Source organism: Lutra lutra, chromosome 4, assembly GCF_902655055.1.
Source record: "Lutra lutra chromosome 4, mLutLut1.2, whole genome shotgun sequence".
NCBI classification, from domain to species: Eukaryota; Metazoa; Chordata; class Mammalia; order Carnivora; family Mustelidae; genus Lutra; species Lutra lutra.
This window is the reverse complement of record NC_062281.1, coordinates 161,421,684-161,439,141: the sequence shown is the minus strand read 5'-3', so window position 1 is coordinate 161,439,141 and position 17,458 is coordinate 161,421,684. Positions and strand designations below refer to the sequence as shown.

Below are 17,458 nucleotides of genomic sequence, written 5' to 3'. Positions count from 1 at the left end.
TGTAAAATGCGACCATGTGTGTCCCCTCATCCCCCTATAGACTTATCACAGAGAGATCTTCACCTCGCACCAAGACCTGGTGGAAAGAAAATGAGTGGCTGAATTTAATCACTCAGCTCTGCATCTTCATGAGGCAAGAAGGCACTGGAAAGAGAACGCTTTTTTTTTTTTTTTTAAGTATACAAATCAGTGATTTTTAGAATATTCACAAGGTTGTGGAACAATCACCACTACCAGAATATTTTCATTGACCTAAAAAAAAAACATATACTCATTAGCAGTCACTCTGTATTCCTTCCTCCTCCCCCTGGACCTTGGCAAACACTTACGACTTCCTGTCCCTATGGATTTGCCTATTTTGGCATTTCACATAAATGGAAACTTACAATACCACACAACCTTCTATATCTGATTTCTTTCACCTTAGCACATTTTCAAAGTTTGTCCGTATTGTAGATGTATCAGTACTTCATCTGTGGTTGCATAACATCCTGTCTGGATATTCACATTCTGTTCATCCATTCATCAACTGATGGACACTTGGGTTGTTCCTACTTTTTTGACTATTATGAATAATGCTGCTCTGAACATTTGTGTACAAGTTTTTGTATAGACACATGTTTTTAATTCTTTTGGGTATACAGAGAGTCAGACATGGAACCGCTGAGTCATATGGTATCTCTTTTTGATGAACTGCCAAACTGTCTTTCAAAGTGGTTGCTCCATTTTATATTCTAGCCAGCAGTATACGAGGGTTCCAATTTCTTTACATCCCTGTCAACAATTGTTATTGTCCATCTTTTTTATTATAATCATCCTAGTGGTATCTCATTGTGGTTTTGTTTTGTTTTGTTTTGTTTTTTTAAAGATTTTATTTATTTATTTGACAGAGAGAGATCACAAGTAGATGGAGAGGCAGGCAGAGAGAGAGAGAGAGGGAAGCAGGCTCCCTGCTGAGCAGAGAGCCCGATGCGGGCCTCGATCCCAGGACCCTGAGATCATGACCTGAGCCGAAGGCAGCGGCTTAACCCACTGAGCCACCCAGGCGCCCATCTCATTGTGGTTTTGATTTCTACTTCCCTAAGGACTAATGATGTGGAGCGTCTTTTTGTATCTTTATTGACCATTTATAGTTCTTCTTTAAAGGAATTTCTATTTTCTTTGCGTAAGTACCCAGTAGTACAATTACTGAGTCATAAGGTAATTTTATTTTTAATCTCCTGAGGAACCTCCATACTGTCTTCCAGAGTGGCTGCACCAGTCTGCATCCCCACCAGCAGTGCACAAGTGTTCTTTTTCCTCCGTATCCTCGCCAACAACTGTTGTTTCTTGTGTTGTTGATTTTAGCCATTCTGCCAGGTGTGAGGTGGTAGCTCACTGTGGTTTTGATCTGCATTTCCCTAATGATGAGTGATGTTGAACATCTCTTCATATATCTGTTGGGCATCTGCATGTCTTTGGAAAAATGTCTGTTCAGGTCCCCAGCCCATTTTTATTGCATTATTTGGGGTTTTTTTTGTGTGTTGTCTAAATTCTTTATATATATATAAAGAATTTATATATATATAAATTCTTTATATATATATATATATATATATAAAGAATTTATATATATATAAATTCTTTATATATATATATATATAAAATATATATTTATATAATTTTATATATATATATATATATAATTTTATATATATATAAAATTCTTTATATATATATATATATAAATTCTTTATATATATATAAATTCTATATATATATATATATATTCTTTATATATATATATAGAATATATATATATTCTAGAATTTAGAATTTTCTTTATATATATAAAAATATTTATATTTATATATATATAAAATTCTTTATATATATATATTTTTGGGGTATTAACCCCTTATTGGATATATCATTTGCAAAAGTCTTCTGTCAGTAGGTTGCCTTTTTGTTCTGTTGATTTCCTTCACTGTTCAAAAAGATACATGCACCCGTATGTTTACCGCAGCATTTATAATAGCCAAGATATGGAAGCAACCCAAGTGTCCATCAGGATAGATGAATAAAGAAAATATGGGAGATATATTGGGCGCCTGGGTGGCTCAGTGGGTTAAGCCGCTGCCTTCGGCTCAGGTCATGATCTCAGGGTCCTGGGATCGAGTCCCACATTGGGCTCTCTGCTCAGCAGGGAGCCTGCTTCCCTCTCTCTCTCTCTGCCTGCTTCTCTGTCTACTTGTGATCTCTCTCTGTCAAATAAATAAATAAAATCTTTAAAAAAAAATATGGGAGATATACACACACAGAATATTACTCAGCCATAAAAAAGAATGAACTCTTACCACTTGCAACAACATGGAGGGACCTGGAAAGCATGATGCTAAGTGAAATCAGTCAGAGAAAGACAAACACCATATGATTTGGCTCATATGTGGAACTTAAGAAACAAAACAAATGAACAAACACGGGGGAAAAAAAGACCAAATAACCCTGAGACTCTTAAATACAGAGAACTGGTGGTTACTAGAGGGAAGGTGGGTAGGGAGATGGGTGATATAGATAAAGGAGATGAAAAGCAAAGATATCTTGCTGAACTTTGAGAAATGTATAGGATTGTTGAATTATGTAGTACACCCAAAACTAATATAACACTATGCATGTGAATTTTTAAAAATGTCTATCCAAATCCTTTGCCATTTTTTCAAATGTCTATCCAATTTTTAAATTGAGGCCCTTGGTTGTTTTACTAAAGGGTTATGATTTAGACACTAGTTGCTTAACAGATACATGATTTGCAAATATTTTCTCCCATTCTGTGGGAGAAATATTTCACTTTGATAGTGCCCTTTGGTATAAAATGTTTTTAATTATAGTTCTTTTGTTGTTTGTGCTTTTAGTTTGTAAGAAACTAACCCAAAAGTCACAAGGGTTTATGTCAATATTTTCTAAGTATTTTATACTTTTACCTCTTACATTTGGGTCTATGATCCATTTTGAGTTAATTTTTATATATGGTGTGAGGTAGGGGTCCAACTTTATTCTTTTGCGTGTGGCTTTCCAGTTGTCCCAGCTTCATGTGTTAAATGACAACTTCCGCCCCCAATGAATGGTCTGGAGACCCTTGTTAACCAATTGACCATAAATGTAAGGGTTTATTTCTTGACTCTCAAATCTATTCATTGATCTACATGTTTATCCTTTTTAACACCTCACAATTTTGATTACTACACCTTTGTTTTGTAAGTTTTGAAATCAGGAGGTGTACTTCAACTTTTTCTATTCTTTCAAAGGGATTTTGGCTGTGCTGGATCCCTTGTATAAATTGTAGGATCATTTTGTCAATTTCAGCAAAAATCCAGCTGGGATTTTTGATAGGGATTACATTGAACATGTAGATCAGTTTGGGATGTTATTTCTGTCTTAACAATATTAAATATTTTAATCCATGAACACAGGATGTCTTTCCACTTATTTAGGTCTCCCTTTAAGTTCTTTCAGTGATGTTTCATAGTTTTCACCATACAGCGCTTGCACTTCTTTTTGTTTTAATCCTAGGTATTTCTGATGATATTCTATGTAGCATGCTTTCTTCATTTCATTTTCAGATTGTTTATTACTGGTATTTAGAAATGCAACGATTTTTGAATCCTGATCTTTTAACCTGCAACTTTCCCAAACTTATTTATTAGCTCTAATAGTTAACATCTTCCTTACCAAAATGGATGCTTTTTATTTCTTTTTCTTGTCCAATTTACCTGAACTAGAACCTTCTGTACAACGATGGTTACAAGTGGTGAGAATAAACATCTTTGTTTTCTTCCTGATCTTAGGGGAAAGCACTAACTTTCACCATTAAGTACATTAGCTCTGAGTTTTTTCTTCAACTTTATCAAGCTGAGGAAGTACCCTCCTATTCCTAGGTTGTTCAGACTGTTTTTTAATATGAAAGAGTGCTAGATTGTGTCAAATGCTTTTTGTGATTCTACTTAATCATGTGATTTCTGTCCTTTATCTATTAATGCAGTATATTATGTTCATTGTTTTGTTTTTATGTTGAAAAAAACCCTTGCCTACCTGGGATGAATTCTATTTAGTCATGGCATATAATCCTTATATGCTGCTGGAGTTGCCTTGCTATTATTCTGTTGAGAATTTTTGTGTCTGTGTTCCTAAGGGATATTGGTCCATAGTTATCTTGTGATGTCTCTGTCTAGTTTTGGTATCACAGTAATACTGCCGTCCTGAAATGAGCTGGGAAGTTTCTCTCCCACTGCCCCCCCCTTTTTTAGAAGAGTTTGTGAAGGATTTCTGTTAATTCTTTTTAAAATATTTGGCAGTATTCACAGTGAAGGCAATTGGGCCTGGGGTTTTCTTTGTGGGTAGCTTTTATTATTATTATAATTATTATTAACCCAATTTCTTATTATAGTTGTGTTCAAATTTTCCGTTTCCTCTTGAGTCAGTTTTGGTGGTTTGTGTGCTTCCAGGAATTTGTCCATTTCATCTGGGTTTAATTTTTTTGGTATATGATTGTTTATAGCATTCCCTCATTATCTTTTTTTATTTCTATAAGGACTACAAGTAATGACCCCCTCTTTCATCCTGATTTTAGTAATTTGTTTCTTCTCTGTGGGGATGGGGGCAGTTTTGCTTGAGGTTGTAATTCAGTTCCATCCCAACTTCTGGTTTCACTCATTTTCTCAATTGTTTCCTACTCTCTATTTTATTTATTTCCATTCTAATCTTTATTATTCCCTCCTTTTTGCTTGGGTTTAGTTTGGTCTTCCTTTTTTAGTTTCTTAAGGTGGAAGGTTACTTTATTAATATGTGGTCTCCTTTTTTTTTAAACATAAATGTTTACAGGTATAAATTTGGCATTTAGGACTGCTTTAGCTGAATTCTGTGAGTTTTGATAGGCTGTGTTTGTTTACTCATCTCAAAGTATCTTCTAATTTCCTGTTTTCTTTCTCTGATCCATTGGTTATTTTCTTTTAAAGATTTTATTTATTTGACACAAGAGAGATCACAAGTAGCAGAGCTGCAGACAGAGAGAGAAAGGGAAGCAGGCTCCCCGCTGAGCAGAGAGCCCAAGCGGGGCTTGATCCATTGGTTATTTAGGAATGTGCTGTTTACTGTCCACATTCGAGGATTTCCCAACTCTCCTGCTGTTTTTGATTTCTAATTTCTTTCCACTGTGGTTAGAAAACATTTTTTTGTGGGATTTCAACACTTTTAAATGTACTGAGACTGTGGCCTAACCTATGGCCTATCCTGGATAATGTTTCATGTGCACTTAAGAAGAATGTATATTCTGGGGCACCTGGGTGGCTCAGTGGGTTAAGCCGCTGCCTTTGGCTCAGGTCATGATCTCAGAGTCCTGGGATCGAGTCCCACATCAGGCTCTCTGCTTAGCAGGGAGCCTGCTTCCCTCTCTCTCTCTCTCTCTCTGCCTGCCTCTCCATCTACTTGTGATCTCTCTCTGTCAAATAAATAAATAAAATCTTTAAAAAAAAAAAAGAAGAATGTATATTCTGCTGTTGTTAGCTCTAGTTGTTTTTAAAATACCATTCAAATCTTCTACTACCTTTCTGATCTCACTAGTTCTAGCCCTATTAAATTCTTAACTCAAATAGCAGTAAGGATCACAAGTGCTCACTACCTGAATCCTTAACGTAGTGAATATAGGCATTGCTGGCTGCGGGTCTTCAGCCTAAGAAGGTTGTAGAGGTAAGCAATTTCTTTTTAGGCTTCTTGATGATGTCATTAATAGAAATCAAAATGGAAGAACAAATGAGTTCCATGTGTGACTTCCTACATGATCATGTTAATTTTGCTATGAGAATCTCCTAAAAAACTGAACATATTCATATTCCTACTTCAGCAAGTGTTCTAAGTATACAGGGAGATTACTGTAGGCAGGCTTCCTGTAGCCAGAATGGCTGGCAAACAAATGGGAGTCTTTGTGATGCTAGACTCTTTGCTTCCAACCATCCTCAGTGTGAATGGGAACATGATATATGTCTACAGGTGGTTTTCATAAGCAAGGGAAATCCACACTGCTGTGGACTTAGGTCTGGGAGTCTATGGCTAAAGGAAGAAGGAAAAGAATACACCTCTTCAAGGTACTCAAGCTGTTCCTTGGTCTCCCAGGAGTTAGCTGAGCTTCGGGGCAGCACCTTCCACCAGCCAAGTCCTTAACCCAGAGGCTGCCACCCAATGACCTGGGTGAGTGTAAGAGTACAATGCACTGGTCTTACTGCCTTTCTTCTTTTTATTTTTAAAAGATCTCAATTTCTGTAAGAACAATCCTGTCCTGGCATTTCCACTCAGATAACTTAAGCAACCCAGGCAAGAGAGAAAATAATGTTTTAAATAACTGTAGGGGCACCTGGGTGGCTGAGTCTGATAAGCATCTGACTCTTGGTTTCAGCTCAGATCATGATCTCAGGGTCCTGGGACCAAGCCCCAAGTCAGGCTCCATGCTCAGTGGGGAGTCCGCTTCCCCTCTCCCTCTGCTCCTCCCCCTGCTTGCGTGCTCACTCACTCCCACTCTCACTTTCTGTCTCTCTCAAATAAATAAATCTTTAAAAAAATTTTAAATAATTGTATCTTTGCAAAAACAGTAATCTAATGCACTTTTCAAATCCTCCCCCATATTCTGCCCATAGATATCCCATTATTCATCCTTTCCAAGTCCAGTTCAAAACTACCTCTTCCACAAAACCTCCCAACCCTCTCCTCTTCCACCAGAATTAATAGTTCTTTATGTGTACAGCCTACTGATGATACCTATTTCACAGTAATTCTATTTATCTTGGATATTTAATTGTGAAATGAAGAAAGTATGGTGTAATAGAAAAATGTGGGCTTTGAAACCAGGTAAACTTGGAATCAAACTCTAACTCCAGAGACCACTAAGAACAAGATGATCACATAAAGCATTGAGCACTCTGTTAATATGAGTATCTTTTGTCCATCCTCACCACCTTACCCTCTGAGGGCAAAATCATCCTGTTATTTTTGCTTGCTTTCTGCCATATCCATCATTAGCATCATTATCATAATAATATTGGTAGATAACACTTATTATGTACCAACGTTGATTAAAGCACGTTACATATATTAACTCATTTAAGACTTATAAAAACCCTCAAGTAGATATTCTTATCCTTATTTTTCAGATAAGGAAACTGGACAGAGAAAGGTAAAGTAATTTACTCCAGATTATACATCTGGTAAGTAGAGTCAGGATTTGAATTAATATATTTGGTACCAAAGCTCGCTCTCATAACAGTCATATTATACCTTTCTCTAACTATGGTCTTTGTCACTGAAGGACTATACACAACACACAAAATGTGACATACAAAAGGACTATACACGACACACAAAATGGTTAGATGTCCCCAGAATCTCACTTTCTACTAAAAGAAAACTAATAGAGGCACCTGGGTGGCTCAGTGCTCATGACCTCCCCTCACGTAGTGATCTCATGGGTAACAGGGTGGGATCAGGCCCCAAACCAGCACCCCACTCCGCCCCGCCCCGTACTCCATGCTCAGCAGGGAGACTGCTTGAAGATTCTTTCCCTTTGTCCCTTCCCCTTCTTTCACACGCTTGCTCTCTCTCAAATAAATATATCTAAATAAATAAGTAAATAAAGAAATGATTGGATGGAAACTAATAAAATAGGCTTTTCCAAACAAAGTCATAAGATCATCTTAAGGAAAATATTTGATCACTACCCCAACAGAATACTACTTAAGTATAAAATTTAGATAGTTTTTCTTCTGAAGTAAAAACAGTTCTTAAGCCTTATTTAAACTAACACTGAAGCCCAAATTAGATATGCAGGAGACTACTACAAAATTATGTGATTTTGCGGGGGGGGACACCTGGGTGGCTCAGTCGGTTAAACTGCTGCCTTCAGCTCAGGTCATGATCCCAGAGTCCTGGGATCGAGTCCCACATGGGGCTCCTTGCTTGACAGGGAGCCTCCTTCTCTCTCCGCCTCTGCCTGCTTGTGCACACTCTCTCTCTCCCCCCTGACAAATAAATAAATAAATAAATAAAATCTTTTTTAAAAAATTATGGATTTAAAAAAAAAAATTTCAACTAACATACCTATTTAAAGTAGACTCCACAACCTATGTGGAGCTTGAACTGATGACCCTGAGATCAAGAGTCACAGGCTCTATTGACTGAGCCAGCCAGGCACCCCTCCTTAGAGGATCTTTCAATTGAAGATCTCACATTACTTTTCACAAATACCTGAAAATCCAATAGCAACACTGCAGGGCTAATCTGCTTACCATGTGAAATTAAAATCCCCCAAATAATTTCAGATACCATTTCTCCTAAAGCAACTAACTGTTTTCTTTATACAGGTATTAAAGGTCTAAGCCATGGGTTCTCATTACTCTAGTTCAAATAATTTTAACTGAATTTTAGGAGGGATTGAGTTTCTATTAATCAATGCACAAATTTTCAAAAGGTTAAACTGCCAGAAAAGACTTACACCACAGAGCAAGCATAACATCCTTTCTTGCTACTCTCACGAATTAAAAATGCACCATCAGGTTTCCCATAAAGCAAGTCCTCCGCTTGTACTCGATTGATATCCTCAACAAACCAGGTTTTCTCATCATAATGGGGCAGGTTTTCATCTTCCTCATTGATAAAATAGGTCCTAAAAATTAAATGTTAAAATATTATTCTAACAATCAGGTTACTCACATCTAAAAGCAAACTCATGAATAAAACACTCTTCTAAATCTTTAACCACGAAATGACAAAATAAAACTACAATTACTTGGAAGTTTTTTTAACAACTTCATTATTGCCTATGGTGCAGAAAACACAAAATTCACAAGTTTCATCCAATCAGCTGACACATGAATGTCTGAATGAGCAATGCTTATGCACCCAGGTTTCACGTGGCTCAGGGGGTCTCTGACCTCAAGTGCCTACAGGGTACTCTTCAAGCAATTCAATTTAAAAGAAGTACAAAGTTCTTGATTCAATGTCCTCAAGTGAAAATGAGAGCCAACATCTTAGCATGTATAAAGAAGGCTTAGATTGGGAACAAAACCCTCTGATAGAAAGGTAGAGAACTTACTCATCAGCATCCTCGTTCTTGATTCCCAGCCAGGCATTGAGGCGCTTCTGCCTCACTCCTTTGTGATTGAGCCACCTGCCAGAAGAAAGACACCAGTGTCAGTATCTGTGCAAAATTCTGCCTAAGTGGACATGTGAAGCTAACCAAATTTCCAGAGTCCAAGAACCTCTTATTTTAACCCACTCCCACTCAAAGTGGCCAGAGATTTCCTTAAACTAGTTTCCCCTTAACTTTCCCCCAACTTTCTGCAAAAAAGCAGAGGAGTTACCTGAGTTTAGGTACTTCTCTCATTTTTCATTTTCCTTTTCTAGAAGGTTGTACAACCATAAACACACATATACTTGCACTCAAACACATGGGGACATCTGTTTCTGAAATCATGAGTTAATGTGAGCATGGTGTCACATTTGCAATCTCCGCAAAGCCAGAAGACTCAATTCCTGTGTGGCCCACTACACGGAGTTAAAACATTCTAAAACAATTTCAAGGTCTATTCTTGTACCAAAGCAAGCCACAAGAAATTCATGATGGCTACCTGAGTAATTAATATAAATGTGCCTCATCACTAGGCAAATCATAGTATTTTAAAATATACCAAAACTTCAGATGTAAAACAACACACCATTAAATTTAGTTCCACTGAACAGCCACTGATGTAAAAATCTGAGTGAGTATGAAAACTCTTTCATTCATCCCCATCCTCCAACCAGGCTCCTGATCATTTAGGTCTCATCATAAACATCCTCTCCTCATCAGGGAGGACTGCCCTGATTATCCCAACTAAGACAGTCCCCTTGTCACTCTTCTCTATATTTTACCTTATTTTATCATCTTCATAGCACTTGCCTGAAATTCATTATTTTATATTTTCACTTATGTTTGTCTCCCCTACTAAAATGTAAGCTGCTTTAAAGAAAGGGGTCTGTCCTATTGTTCATGGTTATTCCCAATGCTGAAAATGGTACCAGCATATAGTAGATAATCTGTAAATATCTCCCTAAACACCCTAATTATCTTTACTAGCAGATCATGATTTGTCACCCATGATGTTATCTAAACTCTTTTATATATAGTTTATGTAACTCATTAAAGGAACATTCAAGGTCTAGTTTGCCATACTTATTCATGCCTCTTGGGATGGTGTATTTTTTTAATAATCTCATCAATTTCCAGAGCAAACAAGGACTTCCAATCATTCCTTTGGTCCATGGCATAAGTCTTCTTCTTGGACCTTTCTTCAGCTTCATTACGTGACCAGAATCACATAAGCTTCCCAAGAGCAGACTCCCCTGATTTTAGACAAGGTACCTCCTTGCCTTGTTTCCAAAGCTCTTCTGTATGCTATGTGTACTTGCTTCATTTTTTTTTTCCACAATAGCAAACGGAAATGATCTCTAGAGAGGAGTTACTAAAAACTACTCAGCACAGCATAGTTCTAATTGTTTGCCCTCAAAACTTATCACCTTAGATCTTACTCTACTGAAGCTCAGTAGCCACTGTTCCCACCTCTAAGCTTTTATTTTCTCCCCTCTCTCCTTCTCATACAAAGAAACCTTGAAGGCAATGGAAAACCCAGTCAGAGGTCTTTGTCTTCTACCACGAGTTTGAATCAAGTTGTGTTACATGCATAAAAGTCACCTATAAACATATTTTGTAGCAGTCTATTCATTACCTAGAACAAAACCTTATATTTTCCTTTCTCATGGATTCTCTCCTTCTATAAGACAATCATTTGTCCTAAAAATCTAACATCTTGTTCTGAAAATATATCTTTTAATCTATATTTGAGTAATATCCCTATATCTAGCTAAATCATACAGTTTTCTATAATATTAAAGAGTTGAGTTTCACTCCTCAAATTATCTTGCATGCCTGCTACTGGTGGCACATATACCTATTACTTGAATACAGAATTTCATTTCTTAACTATAAAAACCCTTTAAGAGACTGTCTTGTGGGGGAACCAGGTGGTGGGTATTAGAGAGGGCACAGATTGCATGGAGCACTGGGTGTGGTACAAAAACAATGAATACTGTTATGCTGAAAATAAATTTAAAAAAATGATTTAAAAAAGAGAGAGAGACTGCCTTGTATACTTATTTGTAAGCCCCCACTATTAGTGTTGTTGTCTGTGCTCATGAGGGGTAATTTCTATTTCTGTGGTTCTACTATGTAGTCAAAGATTCTGGTTTTTGTATTTAGGCAAACACTAACCTGCCCCTTTTTTTTTTTTTTAATAAACATATAATGTATTTTTAGCCCCAGGGGTACAGGTCTGTGAATCACCAGGTTTACACACTTCACAGCACTCACCATAGCACACAACGCCCCCCCAATGTCTATAACCCCACCACCCTCTCCCTCCCCCCATCCCCCCAACAACCCTCAGTTTGTTCTGCGAGATTAAGAGTCTCTTATGGTTTGTCTCCCTCCCGATCCCATCTTGTTTCATTTATTCTTTTCCTGCCCCCCAAACCCCCCACATTGCATCTCCACTTCCTCATATCAGGGAGATTATATGATAGTTGTCTTTCTCTGATTGACTTATTTCACTAAGCATAATACCCTCTAGTTCCATCCACGTCGTTGTATATGGCAAGATTTCATTTCTTTTGATGGCTGCATAGTATTCCATTGTATATATATACCATATCTTCTTTATCCATTCATCCATTGATGGACATCTAAGTTCTTTCCATAGTTAGGCTATTGTGGACATTGCTGCTATAAACATTCAGGTGCAAGTGCCCGTTTGGATCACTATGTTTGTATCTTTAGGGTAAATACCCAGTAGTGGAATTGCTGGGTCATAGGATAGCTCTTTTTCAACTTTTTGAGGAACCTCCATGCTGTCTTCCAGAGTGGTTGCACCAGCTTGCATTCCCACCAACAGTGTAGGAGGGTTCCCCTTTCTCCCCATCCTCGCCAGCATCTGTCATTTCCTGACTTGTTAATTTTAGCCATTCTGACTGGTGTGAGGTGGTATCTCATTGTGGTTTTGATTTGTATTTCCCTGATGCCAAGTGATGTGGAGCACTTTTTCATGTCTCTGTTGGCCATGTGGATGTCTTCTTTGCAGAAATGTCTGTTCATGTCCTCTGCCCATTTCTTGATTGGATTATTTGTTCTATGGGTGTTGAGTTTACTAAGTTTTTTTATAGATTTTGGATACTAGCCCTTTATCTGATATGTCCTTTGCAAATATCTTCTCCCATTCTGTCAGTTGTCTTTCGGTTTTGTTAACTGTTTCCTTTGCTGTGCAAAAGCTTTTGATCTTGATGAAATCGCAATAGCTCATTTTTGCCCTTGCTTCCCTTGCCTTTGGCGATGTTTCTAGGAAGAAGTTGCTGCGGCTAAGGTCGAAGAGGTTGCTGCCTGTGTTCTCCTCAAGGATTTTGATGGATTCCTTTCTCACATTGAGGTCCTTCATCCATTTTGAGTAACCTGTCCTTTTTAAGCTACACCACATTGCTCATGCCATACCCTCCCTCTGAGATTTCCCATTTGTATGGATTAGAATCTAGAATGCTACATTCTGGTTTGCCCCACATGTTGACTTTAAGTAAACTCTGGTACCACCAAGTACTACCAGATGTGCTTTCCTAATTTCTTACAATCTCACTGGCCAGTTCCCAATTAAAATCTCTTCTTCTGCCTCTAACATGTCTACTGCCAGCAGTCATCTGGTGCTGGTATTTCCTCCCATACAGGCCCAGACTACTCACACAAGGTGCTGATCTCGGATCTTGCGCAGCTGGATTAGGTCAGGTTTGATACTGTTCATTTTTTTATCTATTTCCCGGTTGTCCAAAGCTTGTTTCTTCAAATCCTGCTCTAGACGCATTTTGCTATCATGAATCTCACCAAGACGTGATTTCAATTTGTCATAATTCATCATAATTCTGTGAAAATATTGACATATTAAGGCTAAAACAGGAACTGAGCAGAAACATTCTATAATGTGAGCTTAGTCCTAATATCTTAAGTGTGGTAGACATCTGTTGTTCTTGCCTAGCCTGTATCTATTCTCACTCTTTTGGAAATGGCACCTTGGTGTTCCCTTTAGGTAAGGAATCCCTACCCCCATCTCAGCCACGCGTGAATATTCACACAACCCAGCCCAGCCATTAAGAGTTCTTCATTACAAGGGGCGCCTGGGTGGCTCAGTGGGTTAAAGCCTCTGCCTTTGGCTCAGGTCATGATCCCAGGGTCCTGGGATGGAGCCCCGAGTGCCCCCCCCCCCCCGCATTGAGCTCTCTGCTCAGCAGGGAGCCTGCTTCCCTCCCCTCTCTCTGCCTGACTCTCTGCCTGCTTATAATCTCTGCTTGTCAAATAAATAAATAAAATCTTAAAGAAAAAAAGAGTTTTCCATTACATCCTACAGCTACCCTCAGGCCAGTAACTGGTTCAGGAATGGGAATAATAACCTAACTGACCCAATAAGAGTCAATTCTAGTTTGCTAGAACTATTGCCAACAGAGATTCTCTCTTCCCACTGAGATTGCCAAATCAAAAATATGTGATTCTAGGACTCCCAGCAGCTATCCTGCCACTTCATAGGGAAAGCCTTCCTGAGGATGAAGCCAGCACAGAGGAAAAACTAAGGCAAAAGATAGAGTATGAGAGAAAATCCTGATGACCCTGTTTGGACCCTGGATTCAGTCATGACTGAACAAGTAAAGCTGTATGTATGATCTTCAAGAGGTAGCACAACCTAACAGTTAAGAGCAACAGCTTTGCAGTCAGCCTACCTGAGCCTGAATCTCTGCCACCTACTACATGGCCTGGGCAAGTTATTCGGCTTTTTTGTGCCTTCATTTCCTTATCTGTTTAAAATGCATGGCTACAATAGTACCTACTTCACTAAATTATTATGTGACTTAAATGTGGTAATACATGTGGGGCGCCTGGGCGGTTCAGTGGGTTAAAGCCTCTGCCTTCAGCTCAGGTCATGGTCCCAGGGTCCTGGGATGGAGCCCCATGTCGGGCTCTCTGCTCAGCAGGGAGCCTGCTTCCCCCTCTCTCTCTCTCTGCCTACTGCTCTGCCTACTTGTGATCCCAGTCTGTCAAATAAATAAATAAAATCTTTAAAAAAAAAATGTGGTAATACATGTAAAAAGGACCAAATAGTGCCTGGTATATCTCGGCAAGCACTCAGCAGATAATGGCGATAAGCTTTTCCAGCAAAGTTTTGCTCTGCTCTGAAGGCAATAACTGTCTGTGTCATTCATTCGTCACTCAGAAATATGTGGTTTTGTATTACTATTAAAACTTCATCATCAGCTTACTTTACCTCCCTTTGCAATAAAACTACAAGTTCTTTTCTATCCCTTCATTGTTAATAATAATAATAATGGCTATTTATTGATATCATATGCCAAGATACATATATACATACACACACATGCCTTTCTGTACCATAAATATGCATGTGTGTGTCTATCACCTGATTCTCACAGCATTTCAAAAAGATATTATCTATAGTTTATAGAGGAGGAAACAGGCTGAGAGAGTTAAGTAACTTACCCAAGATCACACAGATAGTAAATGATACAGAATTCAAGCCCATGGTTTTAACCATTAAGCTATACTGCCTCAACAGCCCTTATAGCCCTATTCTTATACACACAGAAGTTCACTGACACTTTGGTGCCAGTGAACAGTTTTGCTTTTCCCTTACTGATGATTCATTTTTATTTATTATCCACTTTTTCATTCCTGAGCCCACTGTTTTCTGCCTCGGTCTCCCAACATTCCACTAAATTTGCTATGATAAAGACTTCCAATATCCTTTTAGTTGCCAGACCCCAATACTTCTCATGCTGCTCACTCTCTCTGGGTAATCTTCTTAGCACCTACTATCACCTACACACTTATGCTTCCCAAATCCTTTCCGTACCGTGAGTTCCAAAACCAAATAACCAGCTGTCTGCCTCTCAGACAACTCCATCTAGGTTCTCACAGAAACCTCAAACTCATTGATTCCAACCCTGAACTTTCCTCATGCACTTCCTATTTTGGTGAATAACACCATTCCTTATTCATTCTTATCGCAAATGTAGGAATAATCCTTGACTTCTCCCACACCTATCATATCTGGTCAGGTATCGAGTCCTCAGCATTTCCATTAATTCTCCCCTTCCTTTCCTGCCATTGCTCTGGTTCAGGCCCTCACCATCATTTAACCTGATCACCACAAACACTGCAGTCACCAGCAACAGTCAAGCTGGTCTTCCTGCCCACAGTTTTGTTCAGCCTTCAATTTATTCTCAGAGTGCTGCTGTTGATTTTCGGTTCAATAAAAATTCAGTGAGATTCACCATGTACTCTCAGGGACCACAACAGGTGCTAGAGCTATCAGGGAAAATAAGCCACCATCCTTATTCCATTAACAAGCTTGCAGTTCAGTGGTTGTGATCTTTAGTAAATGTTACAGGAGGAATCAGGACCAGATACTGTCAGGGTAGGGATAAAAAGCTTCTCAACCAGTCTAGGGAATCAGGGAAATTTTTCTTAGAAAAGAAATGTGTAAAAAAAAAAAAAAAAAAAAAAAAAGAATGAAAGAAAGAAAAGACGTGTAAGTTGAATCCTAAAGGATGAACAGCAGTTAAAAATTTGGAAGGACACAGAAGGAACACAGAGAAGAGAAGATTCAGTTTGGTGCCATTAGAACAGCAAATAGTTCCATATATGACATTTAAGGGTGTAAAAGCAAACACAAAAGAGACTACTGGGGTAAGAAAAGAAGTCTCATCTCACTGATGCAGTTGGAAGGGTTAGGTAGATTTACCGTTCAATTTCCTTTTCATTCCCCTCTCTGCGAAATCGCTCAATATATTCTTTGCTATGTTGTTCTTGTGTGTGACATTGCTCTTCAAATATTTTAATTGTTTCATTAAAAGCTTCAATTGCAGTCCTTTTCATCTGTATCTCCTAAAGAAGAGAAAAAGGAAAGACATACACTTTATTTATTTATTTATTGGTAACTTTGGTCTTAAAACAAATCTTATAATTCCAGTTGCAATTCCATATAAAACTGAATTTAGATGGCTAAAGCAACTCCTAGTTAACTCCTACCTTTACTACTTATATGCAAAATACATCACTCAAATCTTAAAGAAAAAGATCTGGGGCGCCTGGGTGGCTCAGTGGGTTAAAGCCTCTGGCTTCGGCTCGGGCCATGGTCCCAGGGTCCTGGAATCAAGCCCCGCATCGGGCTCTCAGCTCAGCGGGGAGACTGCTTCCTCCTCTCTCTCTGCCTGTCTCTCTGCCTACTTGTGATCTCTGCCTGTCAGATAACCAAATAAAATCTTTAAAAAAAACACCACCACACTATTACTTGAAATATAGCTGAGAATCACCACAAAAAGGCCTGAGTTGCTAAGAGAGATTAATCCTGAACTCTCTGAAGACAAGGATAAAATTATGCCTTTGCACTTGTTATAGTGCTGACCCCCAACAGGTGTTAAAGGAATGAATGAATAGAATGGAGGAGTTCATACATCAGTGTGCATAGCCTTATTCCCAGAAGAGTCCTATAGAGTCTATTTACTCTATCAATTCTAAAATGCATAGTTTTCCAAACAGATTCATCAATAGATTTATCTGGTTAGAAGCAGAAAAGCGTCTGTCTGGCTCAGTCAGTAGAGCATGGGACTCTTGATCTTGGGGTTGTAAGGCAAGCCAAATGTTGGGTGTAGATTATTTAAAAATAAAAAAGATCTTTAAAATGAAAACAAAGAAGCAGCAGAAAATGAAAGGGAGAATAGCAGTTAAAATCAGATGGAGAATAAAGTGAAAAACTAAAACTTCACAAAACAAATGCCCAGTAGGCAGAGCCATTCAACATCAGGATAAGTATTCCTACACGTTTTGAGGAGCTCTGAGGTTATTTGAAGACTTTAGCATCTGAACCCTAATTCCCCAAAATCTTCAGAGGGTTAAACTTTGTTCAATTTATATTAGAAAGTCAAGAATGATGCATAAAGTTCTAGAGAATTGCTATCCTGAATGTTTACAATTTTAAAAGTTTTGGTGCTTATGGGATAATTCCTCAAAACTATCTAGCATTGATTAATGACAACAAATGATTACTGAGAAGCCACTGTACAGAAAGTACAATCTGGTGATAAAGAGATTAATAAAACATGAAGCCTGCCCTGCAGGTTTTAGAACACAGAGGTGAAACTGATTCCTGAACCCCAATAAGATTCTGTTTCATGTCCTGATAGACGCAATCAAGTAAGGGTGAATTAGTTATTTACCGCTATATAGAGGCTTCATGGAGGAGATAAGAACCTTATGCTGATCCGTGTGGTTGAGGTTATATCATACATATCTCAAATA

General features: G+C 38.3%; 1 protein-coding gene across 2 annotated transcripts in view; it reads right to left on the bottom strand.

Annotated features, from left to right (window-relative positions):
* Positions 1 to 17,458, bottom strand: part of PIK3R3 (phosphoinositide-3-kinase regulatory subunit 3) — a 150,626-nt gene that overhangs the window by 3,849 nt on the left and 129,319 nt on the right. For both annotated transcript variants that reach the window (XM_047725289.1, XM_047725288.1), the window contains exons 6-9: positions 15,903 to 16,045; positions 12,838 to 13,014; positions 9,113 to 9,187; positions 8,513 to 8,683 (exon numbers count right to left, since the gene is read on the bottom strand). In XM_047725289.1, coding sequence (XP_047581245.1) covers positions 8,513 to 8,683; positions 9,113 to 9,187; positions 12,838 to 13,014; positions 15,903 to 16,045 — 566 coding nt within the window. The remainder of the gene's footprint in view (positions 1 to 8,512; positions 8,684 to 9,112; positions 9,188 to 12,837; positions 13,015 to 15,902; positions 16,046 to 17,458) is intronic.